We start from the raw sequence: 18925 nt of genomic DNA, 5'->3' as shown, positions 1-18925 counted from the left end.
AGTGAGGAAGAGATTATTGCACCCTTAGGAATGATTTTTGTATTCTCACTGGCCTGAGTAGTAAAAGATAATTGGAGAGTAACAAACGTTATTCTTTTGTTCATGAGAGAGAGTGGAAATCTTGGGAATTGTAGACCCAAGTATAAAATCTTGGGGTTTAAACTGGAGTTGCAGGGGGATGGAAACCAGAGTGCCAGAACAGTTAGTGGAAATGTTGTGGCAGATGCTGGTTAGACATCAGGCAAATTCCGGAATCCGAAGGTTTAGGATGGTGCAACTAGTGTCCTAAGCTGTGTATATTTCAATGCAAGAAGTATTATAGGGAAGGCGAATGATGGTCCTGAAGATGAGGTAGTTGGTTTACAAATGGAGGCAACGTGTAGTGAAGAGAGGCTGCTGATGGGGCAAAATTTCAGTCAACAGGATGAGTTGCAACGTAAGAATCAAGAAGTGTGAATACAGGACTGGTGGTGTTGTATCTGCGTGCAGCATATGGAATAAGGTAGATGAACTTGCAGCATAGTTGCAGATCGGCAGGTACAATGTTGTATGCATCACTGAATCATGGCTGAAAGAAGTTATAGCAGGCAGCTTAATGTCCAAGGATACACGTAGTATTCAAAGGATAGGCAGCAAGGCAGAGGAGGTATTGTTGCTCTGTTGGTTTTTTTAAAAAAAATGAAATTGCCTCTTTAGAAAGAGGTGCCATAGGGTCGAAAGGTGCTGAATCATTTGGATAGAGCTAAGGAACTACAAGGGTAAAAAGACCCTGATGGGAGTTGAATACAGAACCCCAAACAGTAGTCAGAATGTGGCCTACAAATTACAATGGGAGATAAAAAATGCTTACTAGAAGGGCAATATTACAATAGTCACAGGGGATTTCAATATGCAGGAAGACTGGGGAAATCAGGTTGGTACTAGATTCCAGGAGGAGGAATTTCTTGAATGCTTGTGAGAGCTTTTAGAGCAGTTCATGGTTGAGTCTACTGGGGGATCAACTATTCTGGATTAGGTGTTGTGCAATGAACCAGAATTGATTAGAGACCTTTAGGTAAAAGAACCCTCAGGGGAAAGTGATCACAGTATGATAGAATTCGCCCTGCAATTTGAGGAGAACCTGAAATGGTCATAATGTGAATTCAATCACATTTTCTGACTGGTTGCTGTGTTCCTCAGAGGTTTCTATTGGGACTGATTCTTGTTACATTACAAATATTTGAATGATGAAATTGATGGGTAGAAGTGCAGATAGTTTTGAGGAAGTAGAGTAGCTACAGATTAGGAGAACGGGCAAAGAAGTGGCAGATGAAATACAGTGTCAGGAAGTGTATGGTCATGCACTTTGGTAGAAGAGAAGAAAAGGGTTGACTAAATTCAAATAGGGAGAAAATACAAAAAACTGAAATGCAAAGTGACTTGGGAGTCCTTGTGTAGGATTCCCTAATGTTAGTTTTCAGGTTGAGTTGGTGGTGGGAACGTAAATGCAATATTGGTACTGTATTCATTTTAAGAGGACCAGAACGTAAACACAGGAACGTAATGTTGATACTTTATAAAGCACTAGAGAGGCCTCACTTGGAGTATTGTGAGCAGTTTTGGGGGGCCTTCATCTTGGGAAGGATGTGCTGAAACTGGAGAGGATTCAAGGGAGGTTCATGAAAATGACTCCAGGATTGAATGGCCTGTCGTATGAAGAGCATTTGATAGTTCTGGGCCTGTATTTACTAGAATTCAGAAGAATGAGGGGTGACCTCATTAAAAACTATCAAAAGACTTGATAGGAGTGGATGTGGAGAAGATGTTTCCCATTATGGTGAGTCGAAGACCAGAGGAGATGGCCTTAGAATAGAGAGATGTTGTTTTAGAATGGGGGTGAGGAGGAATTTCTTTGGCCACTGGTGGATCTGGGGAATTCTCTGCCACGGGTAGCTGTGGAGACCAAGTGTTTAAGTATATTTAAGGCAGAGGTTGATAGATTATTGATTGGTCAGGGCATGATGGCATATGGGGAAAAGGCAGGATATTGGGGCTGAGAGGAAAATTGGATCAGCCATGATGAAATGATGGAGCATACTCAATGAGCAAAATGGCCAAATCTGCTTCTATATCTTGTGGATAGAGGGCATTCTTGTGAAGATGTAGGTTGATCAAGCTAGGGCTGATCCCTTTAGAATACAGGAGGATGAGGGGTGACAAATAGAGATGTACAAGACGAGAAACATGGGTAAAGTGGATAGCCAAAGACCTTTTTGCCTAGGGTGTAAATGGCTTATAGAAGTGGGGGGGGGGGGCCGTAAGGTCATTGGAGGAGAGTGTAGGGGTGAAGTTGAGTGTAATTTCTCTAAACAGTGGGTGCTTGGAACTGGGATGGAGTCAGATATATTAGGGGAACTTAAGAAACTGTTGAGCACATAGGTGATAGGAACATGGAGGATTATGTAGAAGAGAAAAGCTAGAATAATCTTAGAGTAGGTTAATAGGTCAGCACACATCATGGCCAAAGGAGCTGCATTGTACTAGCGTCTGATGTCCCCCTCTATTGGTAATGGAATATCTTTTGGACACTTCACAAATTCCACTCCATCCAAGACATTCAGTGTGTACAGCCCAGCCAGTATTAGGGGAGCTAAAATATTCCACTACTACTACCCTGTTCTGTTTACAACTTGTTGCACTTCCTCAATGTATCCGTTCTTTCAATTCTGGAGACTATTTTCAGGGGTGGGGGTGAGGGTAGAGCTATAATACAATCTCTTCCTATTTCTAAGTTCCAACTCATATGACCTCTGCACCAAAGTATCCTCTCCAAGGTCTGTTACATCCCCTTTCCTCAAGAAGACAAATTTTCCCTCCTTACATTTGCATCTGTCACGCCTGATGTGTCCCGGAACATTGAGCTATTTTCATGCTCTTCCCTCAGCCACGTCTGTAATGGCTGCAGTATCCCAGCCCTCTGAGTCAATGCACATTACGTTCATCTGCCATATCTGTTAAGCCTCTTGCAATGAAAGGAACAGTTTAGGCCAATTGTTTTTTTTTCTTCCCTTTTACTATGCTCCTGTGTATCCTCGTGACTGTATGCTCTCATTAGCTACAGTATTAACCATAAGATATAGGACCAGAATCAGGCCATTTCAGCACATCCTTTCTAAAATTAAGAACACAAAACTGCTCACTATACTCCTAGCGAGGCCTCATTAGTGCTTTATAAAGCCTCAACATTACAATGCCTGTAAAAAGTATTCACCCTCTCCTTGGAAGTTTTCATGTTTTATTGTTTTACAACATTGAATCATGGTGGATTTAATTTGGCTTTTTTGACACTAATCAACAGAAAAAAAAAACACTTGTGTCAGAGTAAAAACAGATCTCCACAAAGTGATCTGAATTAATTACAAATATAAAACACAATAATTGATTGCATAAGTATTCACCCCCTTCAAGTCAGTATTTAGTAGATCCAACTTTGGCAGCAATTACAGTTTTGAGTCTGTGTGGATAGGTCTCTATCAGCTTTGCACATCTGGACACTGCAATTTTTCCCCTTTTTTTTTTACAAAACTGCTCAAGCTCTGACAGATTGCATGGGGATCATGAAGGAACAGCCCTTTTCATGTCCAGCCACAAATTCTCAATTGGATTTGAGTTAGACTCTAACTTTGACTTGGCCACTCCAGGACATTAACTTTGTTTTTAAGTCATTCCTGCTATGTGCTTGAGATCATTGTCTTGCTGGAAAACAAATCCCAAGTCACAGTTCTCTTGCAGACAGCATTAGGATTTCCATATAATAATTTTGCCCTCTACCTTCACAAGTCTTCCAGAGCCTGCTGCAGTGAAACATCCCCACAGCAAAAGACCATAAGACATGCAGAATTGGACCATTCAGCCCATCGAGTCTGCTCTGGCATTCCATCATGGCTGATCCTGGATCCCACTTGACCCCATACAACCACCTTCTCGCCATACCCTTTGACCTGACCAATCAGGAAACTAACGACTTCCACTCTAAATATACCCATGGACTTGGCCTCTACCGCAGTCTGTGGCAGAGCATTCCACAGATACACTACTCTCTCTGGCTAAAAGAAATTCCTCCTTACCTTTGATCTAAAAGGTCACTCCCAATTTTGAGGCTGTGACCTCTAATTCTGGATACCCTAACCATGGGAAATATCCTCTCCACATCAATCCTGTCTAGTCCTTTCAACATTTGGTAGGTTTCAATGAGATCGCCTTTCTTTCTTCTAAATTCCTGTGAGTATAGGCCCAAAGCTGATAAATGCTCTTCATATGTTAACCCCTTTGTTCCTGGAATCATCCTTGTAAACCTCTCTGGGCTCTCTTTTCTGAGATATGGGGCCCAAAACTGTTGCCAATACTCCAAGTGCAACCTGACTAGTGTCTTATAAAGCCTCAGCATTACTTTTTGCTTTTATATTCTATTCCCCTTGAAATAAATGCCAACATTGAATTGCTGCCTTTATGACAGACTCAACCTGTAAATTAACCTCCTGGGAGTCTTGCATGAGGATTCTTAAGTCCCTCTACACTTCTGATATCTCAGCCTTCTCCCCATTTAGATAATGGTCCACACTGTTGTTCTCTCTGCAAGCTCTGATAGTCTTGCTGTCCACTACACCCCCCAATCTGATGTCTTCTGCAAATTTACTGATCCAGTTGACCAGATTAACATTCCAATCATTGACTATAGATCAGAAACAACTATGGACTCAGCACCTCTCCCTGTGGTATCTATCTGTCACAGGCCACAGGCCTCCATTCAGAGAAGCAACCATATATTACCACTCTCTGGCTTCTCCCACAAAGCCAATGTCTAATCCAATTTATTACCTCATTCTGAAGGCCAAGTAACTGAACATTCCTGACCTTGTCAAATGATTTGCTGAACATCCATTGCTTTGCCATCATCAACTTTCCTGTAACTTCCTTGGGAAAAACTCTGTTTGGCTAGACATGATCAACCACTCAGAGCCATGCTGACTATCCCCAATCAGTCCTCGTCTATCCAAGTATTCATATCTGGTCCCTTGGAAAACATTCCAATAACTTTCCCACTTCTGATGTCGGGCTCACTGGCCTACCATTTCTTGCTTTATTTTTAGATTTTTCTTAAGCAGTAAAACAATGTTAACCTTTTCTGTCATTGAAGATTATGTAAATATCTCTGCTAGAGCCCCTGCAATTCCTGTACTTGCCTCCCACAGGGACTGAAGGAGCACCTTGTCAGGCCCTGAGGGTTTTCCTCAAGACAGCAAACAGCTCCTCTAGTCTGGAGAGGGTCCATGACCTTGCTGCTGCTTTGTCTCATTTCCATAGACTCAGTGTAGTCTCCTGAGATGCAAAAAAAAATCCATTTGCATTCTTCACCCCCCCCCCCCAACTCTCTTGACTCCACACATTCTGAAGTGGGAGGGTGATCAGCCAGATGTCGTGGTACACATTGGTACCAATGACATGGGTAGAAAGAGTCAGGAGGTCCTGAAGAATGAGTACAGAGAGCTTGATAGGAAGTTGAAAAACAAGAGCTCGAGGTAGTAATCTCCGGATTGCTGCCTGTGCCACGTGCCAGTGAGGGTAAGAGTAGATTGCTCTGGCAGATGAACACGTGGCTGAGAAACTGGTGTAGGGGGCAGTGTTTCAAATTTCTAGATCATTGGGACCTCTTCTGGGGCAGGTTGGACTGTACAAGAGAGATGGGTTACACCTGAACTACAAGGGGACCAATATACTTGCAGGGAGGTTTGCTAGTGTTATTGGGGAGGGTTTAAACTAGATTTGCAGGGCAATGGGAACCACAGTAGATAGTGGAACGGGGGTAAAAATAAATAATAGTAGTTCATGCAAAGTCACAAATAGTAAGGTTGTGTGTGGTGATAATAATCTTCTAAGGTGTGTATATTTCAATGCAAGGAGTATTGTGAGTAAGGCAGATGAGCTGAGGGCCTGGATTGACACATGGAATTATGACATCATAGCCATTACTGAAACTTGGCTACAGGAGGGGCAGGAGAGAGATGTTCTAGGGTTCTGATGTTTCAGGCGTGATAGAGACAGAGGGATGAAGGGTGGGGGGGTGGTGGCTTTGCTAGTCAGGGAAAATATTACAGCAGTGCTTCGGCAGGAAAGATTAGAGGGCTTGTCTACGGAGGCCATATGGGTGGAGCTGAGAAACAGAAAAGGCATGACCACATTAATAGGGTTGTATTATAGACCACCCAATAGTCAGCGAGAATTGGAGGAGCAAATCTGCAGAGAGATAACAGACAACTGCAGGAGACAGAAAGTTGTGATTGTAGGGGATTTTAATTTTCCACACATAGATTGGGACTCCCATACTGTTAAAGGTCTAGATGGATTAGAGTTTGTGAAATGTGTTCAGGAAAGTTTTCTAAATCAATATATAGATGTACCAACTAGGGAGGATGCAATATTAGATCTCCTATTAAGAAATGAGTTAGGGCAGGTGACGGAAGTGTGTGTAGGGGAACACTTTGGTTCCAGTGATCATAACGTCATTAGTTTCAACTTGATCATGGATAAAGATAGATCTGGCCCTCGGATTGAAGTTCTAAACTGGAAAAAGGCCAAATTTGAAGAAATGAAAAAGGATCTAAAAAGCATAGATTGGGACAGGTTGTTCTCTGGGAAGGATGTGATTGGTAAGTGGGGGGCCTTCAAAGGAGAAATTTTGAGAGTGCAGAGTTTGTACGTTCCTGTCTTGGTTAAAAGCAATAAGAATAAGGAACCTTGATTCTCGAGGGACATTGGAACTCTGATGAAGAAGAGAAATGTATAACATGTATAGGCAACAGGAAGGAAATAAGATGCTTGAGGGGTATAAAAAGAGTAAGAAAATACTTAAGAAAGAAATCAGGAGGGCTAAGAGAAGACATGAGGTTGCTTTGGCAGTCAAGGTGAGGGATAATCCTAAGAGCTTCTACAGGTATATTAAGAGCAAAAGGATAGTAAGTGATAAAATTGGTCCTCTTGAAGATCAAAGTGGTCGGCTATGTATGGAACCAAAAGAAATGGGAGAGATAGTAAATGGGTTTTTTGCATCTTTATTTACTAAGGAAACTGGAATGGAGTCTATGGAAACAAGGCAAACAAATGGGGAGGTCATGGAACTTGTACAGATTAAAGAGGAGGTTGTGCTTGCTGTCTTGAGGCAAATCAGAGTAAATAAATCCTCAGGACCTGACAGGGTATTCCCTCGGACCTTGAGGGAAATTAGTGTTGAAATTGCAGGGGCCCTGGCAGACATATTTAAAATGTCGATATCCAAGGGTCAGGTGCCGGAGGATTGGAGGATAGCTCATGTAGTTCTGTTGTTTAAATTATTGGAAGGAATACTAAGAGAAAGGATCTACAAGTATTTGGATAGACAGGGATTTATCAGAAACAGCATGGCCTTGTGCGTGGTAGGTCATGTTTAACCAATCTATTAGAGTTTTTCGAGGAAGTTACCAGGAAAGTGGATGAAGGGAAGGCAGTGTATGTTGTATACATGGACTTCAGTAAGGCCTTTGACAAGGTCCCGCATGGGAGGTTAGTTAGGAAGATTCAATTGCTAGGTATACATGGAGATGTAGTAAATTAGAATAGACATTGGAAGAAGCCAGAGAGTGGTAGTGGAGGATTGCTACTCTGAGTGGAGACCTGTGACTAACGGTGTGCCACAGGCATCAGTGCTGGGTCCATTGTTGTTTGTCATCTATATCAATGATCTGGATGATAATGTGGTAAATTGGATCAGCAAATTTGCTGATGATACAAAGATTGGAGGTGTAGTGGACAGTGAGGAAGGTTTCCAAAGCTTGCAGAGGGATTTGGACCAGTTGGAGGAATGGGCTGAAAAATGGCAGATGGAGTTTAATGCAGACAAGTGTGAGGTATTGCACCTCGGAAGGTCAAACTAAGGTAGAACATACAACTAAATGGTAGGACACTGAGGAGTGCAGTAGAACAGAGGGATCTGGGAGTACAGATACATAATTCCCTAAAAGTGGCGTCACAAGTAGATAGGGTTGTAAAGAGAGCTTTTGGTACATTGGCCTTTATAAATCAAAGTATTGAGTATAAGAGTTGGAATGTAATGGTGAGGTTGTATAAGACATTGGTGAGACTGAATATGGAGTATTGTGTGCAGTTTTGGTCACCTAATTACAGGAAGGATATTAATAAGGTTGAAAGAGTGCAGAGAAGGTTTACAAGGATGTTGCCAGGACTTGAGAAACTGAGTTACAGAGAAAGATTGAATAGGTTAGGACTTTATTCCCTGGACCGCAGGAGAATGAGGGTTGATTTGATAGGGGTGTATAAAATTATGATGGGTATAGATAGAGTGAATGCAAGCAGGCTTTTTCCCCTGAAGCCAAGGGAGAAAAGAACCAGAGGCCATGGGTTAAGAGTGAAGGGGGGAAGTATAAAGGGATCATTGGGGGGGGGGGGCTTTGTCAAGCAGAGAGTGGTGGGAGTGTGGAATGAGCTGCCAGATGAAGTGGTGAATGCAGGCTCACTTTTGACATTTAAGAAAAACTTGGACAGGTATATGGATGAGAGGGGTTTGGAGGGATATCGCCCAGCTGCAGGTCAGTGGGACTAGGCAGAAAAATGGTTTGGCACAGCCAAGAAGAGCCAAAAGGCCTGTTTCTGTGCTGTAATGCTCTATGGTTCTACATAGATTGCCATTCTAATTCTCCAGAGGTCCAATTTTGTCCCTTGCAATCCTCTTGCTCTAAAAGTATCTGTAGAACCCCTTGGGATTCTCCTTCATCTTGTTTGCTCAGGTAATCTGATGCCTTCTTTTAGCCCTCGTGATTTCATTGTTCTCTTGTATTTGTACTCCTGAAGCACATTTGTTTCTACCTGGCTATACCTGCTGGGCACCTCCATGTTTTTAACCAGGGCTTCAATATTTCTTGGAAACTTCTCTTCTGTGTTTTGGTACTCTGGTTCCCATCCCCTGCAACTCCAGTTCCAACCCTCTGTGCAGCACTAGTAAACCTCCCCACTAGGATATTAGCCCCTTTCAGTTCAGGTGCAAATCTCTTCTGTAAAGGTCCCACCATCCCTGGAAGAGAGCCCAATAATCCAAAATTCTGACGCCCTCCATCTTAGTGATCTTCCTATTTCTGACCTCACTAGTGTGTGGCATGGGTAATAATCCTGGGATCACAACCTTGGTCCTGTCTTTCCACTTAGCACCTAACTCCCTGAACACCCTTTGCAGAATCTCCTACCTATGCCATTGGTACCTACATGGACCATGGCCTCTGTCTGCTCACCTTCTCACTTGAAAATATTGAGGAGTCAATCTGAGATGTTCCAAACCCTGGCACCTAGGAGGCAACATACCATCTGGGAATCTTGTTCTCATCCACAAATCTCCTTCTCTTTGTTCTCTTAACCAACATATTCCCTATCACCACAGGTCACCCCTTCTCCCCTGCCCTCCACTCCCCTTTCCTTCTGAGTCACAATGTCAGAGATCTGACCTCACCAACAGAATTCAAAGTGGTATACCTGTTGTTGAGATGACAAAATATATCTAGAGATTCTGTGAATGACACCGGAAAGAGCTGCCTTAAAATAGGGCTGAGCAGACCTGGTGTGGGTTTATGAAAGGAAAACAGCTGGGACTGAGTTGGAGAAGATGTAAAGAAGCTTTGAGCAGGGTTATTAAGCAAAGTAAAGCTATCCACTGTGGTGCACATAACAGGATATTAAGTATTTGAAAAGATGAGGGTTCAAAGAGACCTACTGTAGGTACCCTTTGTGCATAAGTTGCTGAAAATAAACATGACGGCTAGCAGTGAGGAAGGCAAATTAACAGCAGGATGAATGCAAATGTCAATATCATAGTGCCTTGACTATACTGCACACTGACTATTGTTTGCAATAAAAGTATGAGTGGGTTTAAGTCTCACTTAAAAGTACAAGTCCTGGTAGTTTGCATAATATTGTTGAAAGGTAATTTGCATAATCCTTTTTATTTCAGAAAAGACTGCACCAGAGTGTAACTGTACTACCAATGCGTGTGCTGTTTTCTACAAAGGTTTCTATTACATGTATCCCTTCAGCATTGAGTACCATGTATTTGCGTCTGCCATGCTTTATGTCATGTGGAAGAATGTTGGGCGGAAGATCAAGGAGCATAAACCACGCAAACTTTTTTTTAAGAAACAATACAAAATATTACCAGGACCAGTTCTGGGAGCTGTTGTACTGGCAGCCACCATAGGAATTCTGATTGTGTACAACATACAGGTGGGCCATTCTGAAGCTCTGCGCCAGTCTGCTGTGACTATGTTCTATTTGTATAGTATTACAGTGCTAAGTTTAATGTCTGCAGCAACCACAAGTGGCCTTGTGATTTATAGAATAGACAAACGATTGGTGGACAACTCCACGAACCCTACAAGGAAGTTGGATGGCTCCCTCCTGGTCAGCACAGCCTCTGCCTCCTGGCTCCTCTCTTGGTGCTCTGTGATAGCAGGAATTGCAGCAGAAAGGCGCCCAGGTCATACGTGGCTGAATCTACCCTTTTCTTTGTTAACAATCATTGAGAAATATCTCCAGAATATGTTTATAATAGAATCCCTTCATCGTGAAAGTGACAAGTACAAGAAGCAAGTGGAAAAGAGCCAAGGGGTCTTCACCATTTCAGCTTGTGGGAATTGCATGGAGCAAGCTGGTGGCGATGGCAGGAGCAATGCAGCCAGGGGAGATGGTGGCTGGCAGCCCGCATCCTCCATGCCACTGAGGGACATCGAAACACGCACGTGGGACATAAAGAGCCTTTTGCTGAAGAATATCGCTGCCTTTCTCTTCCTGTGCAACATTTCGGTAAGATTTAGAAATGCAATACAAGCCAGTTGAAAAGCAATCTTTAGTCTTTATAATAGTTTTTTCATTGAGAAAGAATGTCTGGGACTTGTATTTGGCCTTTTTAGATCATGCTGGAGCATTTTAAAGCCAGTGGTATATTCTCTGCAGTGTAGTCACCAGTGTTTATACGAAGCAGAAAATGCACAACTTCTTTACTCAGCAGGTTATCCCATCAACAAGGTGACATCTACTAAATCAGTTCAATCAGTACGTTTGTGTATCTGAGATTCTTCTAAACTGTACGTCTGTACTTGGGCCATTCTGTAGGACAGCAAAGAGGACTTTTGTATTCCAAAGAAAATAACTCAATTCAATTCTGAAGTGGCAGCCTTTGTTTTTGATTCAACCCCTCAACCACTGCCTTTCAAGGCAAGGAATGTGAACAAGCCTGAGGCATCTCATGGGATGAAGCAGATGGGCACATTGGAGAGAATAGGTTATTCACTTATTTCAAATCTCTTCCCAAGACAAAGGAGGCCATTTAGCCCTTTGGTCCCATTTTCTCTCTCCTCGCCTGCCCCCACATTCCTTGTATGTCCAATGACTTCCTCATGTTACATGTTATCCACTATCCTAGGGATAATTTACCATGGCCATTTAGCACATCTTTGGGCCATGAGGAAATCCACCTGGTCATATACAAGTCAGTGGAGTTGATGCAGCTCTACGTGCTTCACTGTGCTGTAACCTGGAAAGTGGGGAGAGAAGGGGATTGCTTTGAGAGCGGCCATAGACTCATTGAGCCAAATTTCCACATCCACAAAAATGAGTAAATATAGCACTGAAACATTTATCTAAAGTATTTAGGACTAGCATTTTCAAGTGAATTCAAAACTAGCAGAAGCTAAACTTTGAAGTGGACTAATTCTTTCATTCACTGGAAAAAAATTGCCTTTTTAAACAAGATTTTCATGGGAGAAAAGTGCTGTAGAAATGGGAAAAGGAGGTTAGAAAAGTTATCAAATGTCAGGTGAAGTTAGACATTTAATAGTTCAATCCTTTGGGGGCAATCAGATTACTGAATTGCATCAGTTAAGATAATTTGCAATTCAATGATTAGCTTAATTAGTTTGAATAACTTGGTTGAAAATATTTTTAAGAATTGTTTTTTCATTATTTTTGATTTGAGCTGGGAACATCCATAAGCATTATAAATATGTTTCCAGCATTATTTTTAAGCTATTGAATTTGACATTTGGCTTTATCAGGGTTTTTTGTAAAAAAAAAATCAAGGTTGCAGATGCTGGAAAGGTAAAAATAAATTCCAAAAATGCTGGGATCACTCGGCAACTTGGGTAAAATTTGTGGAATTGGAGAGAGTTAATAGTTCAGTTTTAGTGAAGTCTTGCCCTGAAATGTTAAATCTTTCTGAAGGTGCTGACTGACCTGAGTATTTGCATATTTTCTTTACTGCAATTTCTTTGTGGAGTCTTATTCTGACCACCCATATGGTGACGATGCATCATATGAATGACTCCAGGCACTAGGGTCACCAGGCAAGACTTTGTCATTTCAGATTGGTACTGCTTGATAACATGCCATTCAGTGGATCTGAGAAAAATCCACCTTAACCTGACTTGTCCATTGAGCCACAAGGTAGTCCCATTGCCTGTTTGGGCCATGTCTCTCTATCTTTCCTATCCATGAACTTGTCCAAATGTCTTAAATACTATAATTGTACCTGCCTCACCACTTTCTCTGGCAGCACGTTGCATTGTGTACCGCACTCTGTGGAGGTTGCCCCTTGGGTGTCTTTTAAATCTTGGCTGGAGAAAAAGACTTCTAACACTATCTTTGTATTTCATACACCTCCCAAAAGATTGCTGCTCGGTCTTCTATGTTACAAGAAATAAAAAACCCAGTTTGCCCAGCCTCTCCTGTAACTTGGGCTCAAGTCTGAGTAGAATCCTGATAAGTCTCTGCACTCTTTCCAACTTAATGAGGACTTTAGCAGCACAATCAAAACTCTGCACTATTCAAGTGCAGTCTTATTAACATCTTGTGCAACTGCAACATAATGTCCCAATTCCTGCCCTCAATGCCCTGACTGATGACAGCTACTGTGCATTCTACACCACCCTGTCTACTGGTGATGATGCTCTCAGCAAACTATGTACTTTATTGCTAGGTCCCTCTATTCCACACTCCTCAGAGCACAAACATTTGTTGTCCTACCTTGGTTTGACATTGTAAATTGCAATATTTTCCACTTAATTAGTAGTTTATTTTGATTAAAGGTTGCAGAAGTGATTTAATTTATTAGCTTTCATTTAAAATATAAAATTCTGAAAATAGTCAACAAGGTAAGGCAGAAAGAAAGAGATTGTCAACACTTCTTGTTAGTGACTTTTCATCAGAATCCATTTTGGCCATGTGAACCATGAACTATTAATACAGTACTTGGATGATTTCAGTAAGCATTTTTATAAGTGTTTTTCTAAATGTCTTTATAAAAGAGATTTGAATCTTAACAGAATGTTACAATACTTAAGCAGAAACTAGTCAAATGCTGCAATTAAAGTTGTAATCAACAATCCTGTTTCTCATGGTCCAGTGTTGAAACACGGGAGGAAGTTTATTAATTGGCATATACAGTATATTTGGATTTATTCTGTTATGTGGCTTGTGTTGAGAAATTTACTATCAATCTCATTCTCAGTTCTGCTTTTCTTCTGTTTAAAGTTCTGGATACTTCCAGCATTTGGAACTCGCCCGCAGTTTGACAACGGTCTTGAAGAAAATGTTTATGGATTTGAAATGTGGATTCTAATTGTAAATCTTGCAATGCCTTTTGCTATTTTCTATCGTATGCATGCTTCTGCATCACTTTTTGAGGTGTTCTGTTTGGCATAGTTAACAAATTAAATGTCATTGGTGTGTATAGAGTCAGATAGTGTAGATAACTGCGGGGGGGGGGAGAGCTCCATTAATTGCACTTGAATTTCTTGTATCAGAATATGGTTTTGGCACTATCTAAAAGTTAATAATTTTAATTTTGTACTAATGTCTACTGGAGTTGTATTTTGTATTAATTTATTATGCAAATTTTCAATTAAGTGGTCTGTAAGATTTGAATATAAAACTTGTAATGATGTAAATCCATTGAGAAATAAAAAAAGGTGTTCTGGTTTGTAAACTATTAAGATGCTGCACAATTTTGCCCCAGTTCATGCCACCATTGCACAGGGGTAAACCTTTTCAAATGCATACTTTGATTTGCATGTAAGCTACAATCATAGTTCATTTCCCAATGGAGATAGAAACTGATGAGTTGCATACCGTAAATTGGTAAATTCTAGGAAATATTGTACTGCATATTAAAAATATAGCCTGGCAATTGTTAATCACAATACTGTCATCAAATGTTTTGTACATGCACTGAAAACATTTAAATTTTTAAGTTATTTTAGTATATAGACTTTGTGAAAGATCTGTATTGATGTAAAATTTAACTAATAATGACTGATAGATTTCAATTACAAGTTATGAAAGAGCAGAAATTACATTGAGATAATACAGCTAAATGGGAATGTTACCAAAACATTATTAAATGATACAAATACAGAAACATTTGTTCTTCCAGATGGAGTTCAACTCATAAATGTGGTGTGTCAAATATGATGAGAGAACATAGTATTGATGGTAAGACTCTTGGCAGTGTGAAGGACAGGGGGATCTTGCGGTCTGAGTCCATAGGACACTCAAAGCTGTTGCGCAGGTTGACTCTATCATTAAGAAGGCATACAGTGCATTGGCCTTCATCAATTGTAGGATTGAGTTTAGGTGCCGAGAGGTAATGTTGCAGCTGTATAGGACCCTGGTCAGACCCCATTTGGAGTACTGTACTCAGTTCTGGTCGTGTCACTACAGGAAGGATGTGGAAAATATAGAAAAGGTGCAGAGGAAATTTACAAGGATGTTGCCTGGATTGGGGAGCTTGCCTTATGAGAATAGGTTGAGTGAACTTGGCTTTTTCTCCTTGGAGTGATGGAGGATGAGAGGTGACCTGATAGAGGTGTATAAGATAATGAGAGGTATTGATCGTGTGGATAGTCAGAGGCTTTTCCCCAGGGCTGAAATGGCTAGCACAAGAGGACACAGTTTTAAAGTGCTTGGAAGTAGGTAAAGAGACCAGTTTTGTTTTTACACAGAGTGGTGAGTGCGTGGAATGGGCTCTCGATGGTGGAGGTGGAAACGATAGGGTCTTTTAAGAGACTCCTGTTTGGATACATGGAGCTTAGAAAAATAGAGGGCAATGGGTAAGCCTAGGTAGTTCTAAAGCAAGGACATTTTCAGCACAGCTTTGTGGGCTGAAGGGCCTGTATTGTGCTGCAAGTTTTCTATGTTTTTAAACCTGAGTGTTTAGTTGAGTTTTAACATTAAGAATCTTGCATTAATTGATCTGTATTTTGGTGCATGAAAAGGCTTTGCTGGCAGGGGTAGAATTTATTGTCCACAGTTAATGACTGAAGAATATCGATGGTCAGTATATTAGACCATAAAATATAGGAGCAGAATTAGGCTATCCTGTCCATTGAGTCTGCTCTGCCATTCAATCATAGCTGATCCTTTTTTTAATGACTCTCCTCCTTAACCCCAGTTCCTGCTCTTCTCCGCAAAGCCTTTGATGGCATGTCCTATTAAGAACCTATCAATCTCTTCCTTAAATACACCCAGCAACCTGGCCTCCACAGCTGCCTGTGGCAACAGATTCCACAATGTCCTTTGGTTAAAGAAATTTCTCTATCTGTTTTGACAGGGTTCCCCTCTATCCTGAGGCTGTGCCATCTTGTCCTGGACTTTCTCACCATAGAAAACATCCTTTCCATATCTACTGTCTAGGCTTTTCAACATTCAAAAGGTTTCAATGAGATTCTCCCCACATCCTTCTGAATTCCAACGAGTACAGACTCAAAGCCATCAAACGTTCCTCGTATGATAACCCTTTATTGAAGGTACTCAATCCTTTCAGTTAAGTCAAAATTAATGCACCATCCTTAGTGGGGGGAAGCCTCTAAAACATTCTGAATGAGGTATAATTGAATCGTTAGGAGTATGCAATAAATTGTTGACTGCTAATTGAAAATTTTGCATCTTATTTCCCATTATTTGCTTGTGTGGTAAATGAACAGTAGGCACTGAACCTTGTACTGCAGTCATCCGTGTATGTCTAAATTTCTCTTAAACATAAATTGAGTTTGCATGCACTACTTGCACTGGCAGTTCATTCCACACTCACAAGCCCCTCTGAGTGAAGAAACTTTCCCTCATGTTCCTCTTAAACTTCTCTTTTTACCCTTAACCCATGACCTCTGATTGTAGCCCCACCCAACCTCGGTGGGGGAAAAAGCTGGCTTGTCCTTGCCCTATCTATACCCTTCATAATCTTGTAAACCTCCATCATATCTCCTCCCAATCTTCTATTTTCCAAAGAATAAAGTTCTAACCTATTCAAACCTGCCTTGTAAATTTTCTCTGAATTCCATCTTATTTATATCTTTCCTGTATGTAGGTGATCAAAACTGCACACAATACTTCAAATTAGGCCTCACCAAAGCCTTGTACAACTTCAACATACTACTCAATACTTTAATTTTTGAAGACTAATGTGCCAAAGCTTTCTTTACAACCCTATCAAACTATGATGCTACTTTCAATTAATTATGGACCTGTATTCCCAGATCCCTTTGTTTGACCGCAGTTCTCATTACCCTATATTCTTCTGTAAGACCTACCCTGCTTGTTCCTACCAAAGTGCAACACATGCAGATCTACATTAAATTCTATCTGCCATTTTTCCAGCTGGTTCAGCAAGTTCTGATCTTACTCATTGTATAATACACCCCCAATCATGGTGTCATCTACAAATTTGTTGATCAAGTTAACCATGTTACCACTGATATAAATGACAAATAACAATGGACCTGGCACCAGCATGAGAAAATCTGCAGATGCTGGAAATCCAAAACAATGCATACAATGCTGGAACTCAGCAGGCCAGGCAGCATCCATGGAAAAGTGTCAATGTTTTGGGCTGAGATCCTTCATCAGGACTGGACAGGAAGATGAGAACTCAGTGAGAAGGTAGGTGGAGGGGAGGAAGAAGTACAATGTGGTAGGTGATAGGTGAGAGGGGTGAAGTAAAGAGCTGGGAAGCTGATAAGTAAAAGATAAAAGGCTGCAGGAGGGGAAAACTGAGAGAGTAGAAGACCATGGAGGAAGGGAAGGGAAGGAGCACCAGTGGGAGGGTTTGGGTGGGTAAGGAGATAAGGTGAGAGAGGAAAAAAGGAATGTGGGGGGTGGGGGGGCAATTGCCAGAAATTCAAGATATTGGTGATCGTGCCATCAGGTTGGAAGCTACCCAGACAGAATATAAGATGTTGCTCCTCCAACCTAAGTGTGGTCTCATCTCGGCTGTAGAGGTACGTCAGCTTGGTGAAGTGGTCTCCCAATCTATGTCAGGTTTCACCAATATATAGGAGGCCACACTATGAGCACTGTATACAGTATAAGACCCAACAGACTCGCAGGTAAAGTGTTGCCTCACCTGGAAAGACTTTCTAGGGCCCTGAATGGTAGTGAGGGAGGAGGTGTTTGCAAGGATAAGTGCCAGGAGGGAGCTCAGTGGGGAGGGATGAATGGACAAGGGAGTTGTGCAGTGAGCAATCCCTGTGGAAAGCATAAAGTGGGGAAGGGGGAGAAGGGAAATATGTGCTTGGTAGTAGAATCCTTAGTAGTAGATGGCAAAAATTGTGGAGAATTATGTGCTGGATGCGGAGGCTAGTGGGGTGGTAGGTGAGAACAAGAGGAACTCTTTCCCTGGTAGGGTGGCGGAAGGATGGAGTGAGGGTAGACATACATAAAATGGAAGAGATGCGGTTAAGGGCAGCATTGATGGTAGAGGAAGGGAAAGCCCTTTCTTTGAAGAAAGAGGACATCTCCTTTGTTCTGGAATGAAAAACCTCATTCTGAGAGCAGGCATAACTGGGACCCATGCAAGTACCCATGGCTACACCCTTGTTTGAAGGAAGTGGGAGGAGCTGAAGGAAAAATTATTAAGAGTGTGGACGTTCCACCAGATGGGGGAGAGTTGGTGGTAGAGGGGAACTATTGTGTCTGGTGTCCAGAAAGAAGCAGAGAGCTTTAAGGCCTTCCTGATGGGGGTTGGAGGTGTATAGGGAATAGACATCCATTGCGAAAATGAAACAATCCGGGCCAGGGAACTGAAAGTAATTGAAAAAATCCAGAGTATGTGAAGTGTCATGGATGCAGGTGGGAAGGGACTGAACGAGAGAGGACAAGACAGAGTTGAGGTATCTGTCTGTGAGTATACCTCACTGGGGCAGGAACAAGCTAAAATAATAGGTCTACCTGGACAACTGGGTTTGAGGATCTTGGGTAGGAGGTAGGAACAGGAGGTGAGGGAAGTCGGAACTTTAAGGCTGTTGGCAGTGGATGGGCGATCCCCTGAGTTAATAAGGATGGTGATGGTGTGGGGGACAATGGCCTGGTGCTCCTTAGGGGGATCTTGTTCGAGGAGTAAGTAAGAGGAGATGTCTGAGAGTTGTCACTGGACCTCAGCAAGGTAGAGGTCAGTCCACCAAACTACTACAGCACCCCCTTATTTGTGGGTTTGATGGTGAGGTTAGGATTATTGCAGAGGAAGTGAAGAGCAATACATTCAGAAGTCAGGTTGGAATTGGAGAGTGTGGTGGTGAAATCGAGACAGTTGATGTCCTGTCAGCAGTTAGCAACAAAAAGATCCAGACCAGGCAGAAGGCCAGGGTGGAGTGTCCAGGAAGAGGAGGAGGGTCAAAGATGGGAGAAGGTGTCATCAGGGTAGGCTGGAGAGTCCTTACCAGAGAAGTAGGCACGGAGACAGAGATAAAAGAGCTCAGCGTTATGGTAGGCGTGGAATTCACTGAGGTGTGGGTGCAAGGGAGAAAAGGTGAGTATAAGTGACTATGGAGTGCCAATCCCTTTGGCACTCATCACAGGCCTCCAGTCA

At 41.9% G+C, this 18925-nt stretch overlaps 1 protein-coding gene across 2 annotated transcripts in view; it reads left to right on the top strand.

Annotated features, from left to right (window-relative positions):
* otop1 (otopetrin 1) overlaps window positions 1–15982 on the top strand; it is a 34031-nt gene extending 18049 nt beyond the window's left edge. For both annotated transcript variants that reach the window (XM_059964832.1, XM_059964831.1), the window contains 2 exons: window positions 10028–10875; window positions 13600–15982. In XM_059964832.1, coding sequence (XP_059820815.1) covers window positions 10028–10875; window positions 13600–13770 — 1019 coding nt within the window. In that variant the 3' untranslated portion in view covers window positions 13771–15982. The remainder of the gene's footprint in view (window positions 1–10027; window positions 10876–13599) is intronic.
* The last annotated feature ends 2943 nt before the right edge of the window (window positions 15983–18925 follow it).

This window comes from Hypanus sabinus, chromosome 3, assembly GCF_030144855.1.
Source record: "Hypanus sabinus isolate sHypSab1 chromosome 3, sHypSab1.hap1, whole genome shotgun sequence".
NCBI classification, from domain to species: Eukaryota; Metazoa; Chordata; class Chondrichthyes; order Myliobatiformes; family Dasyatidae; genus Hypanus; species Hypanus sabinus.
Note: the sequence above shows the minus strand (reverse complement) of the source record. Positions and strands in the feature narration are given on the sequence as shown.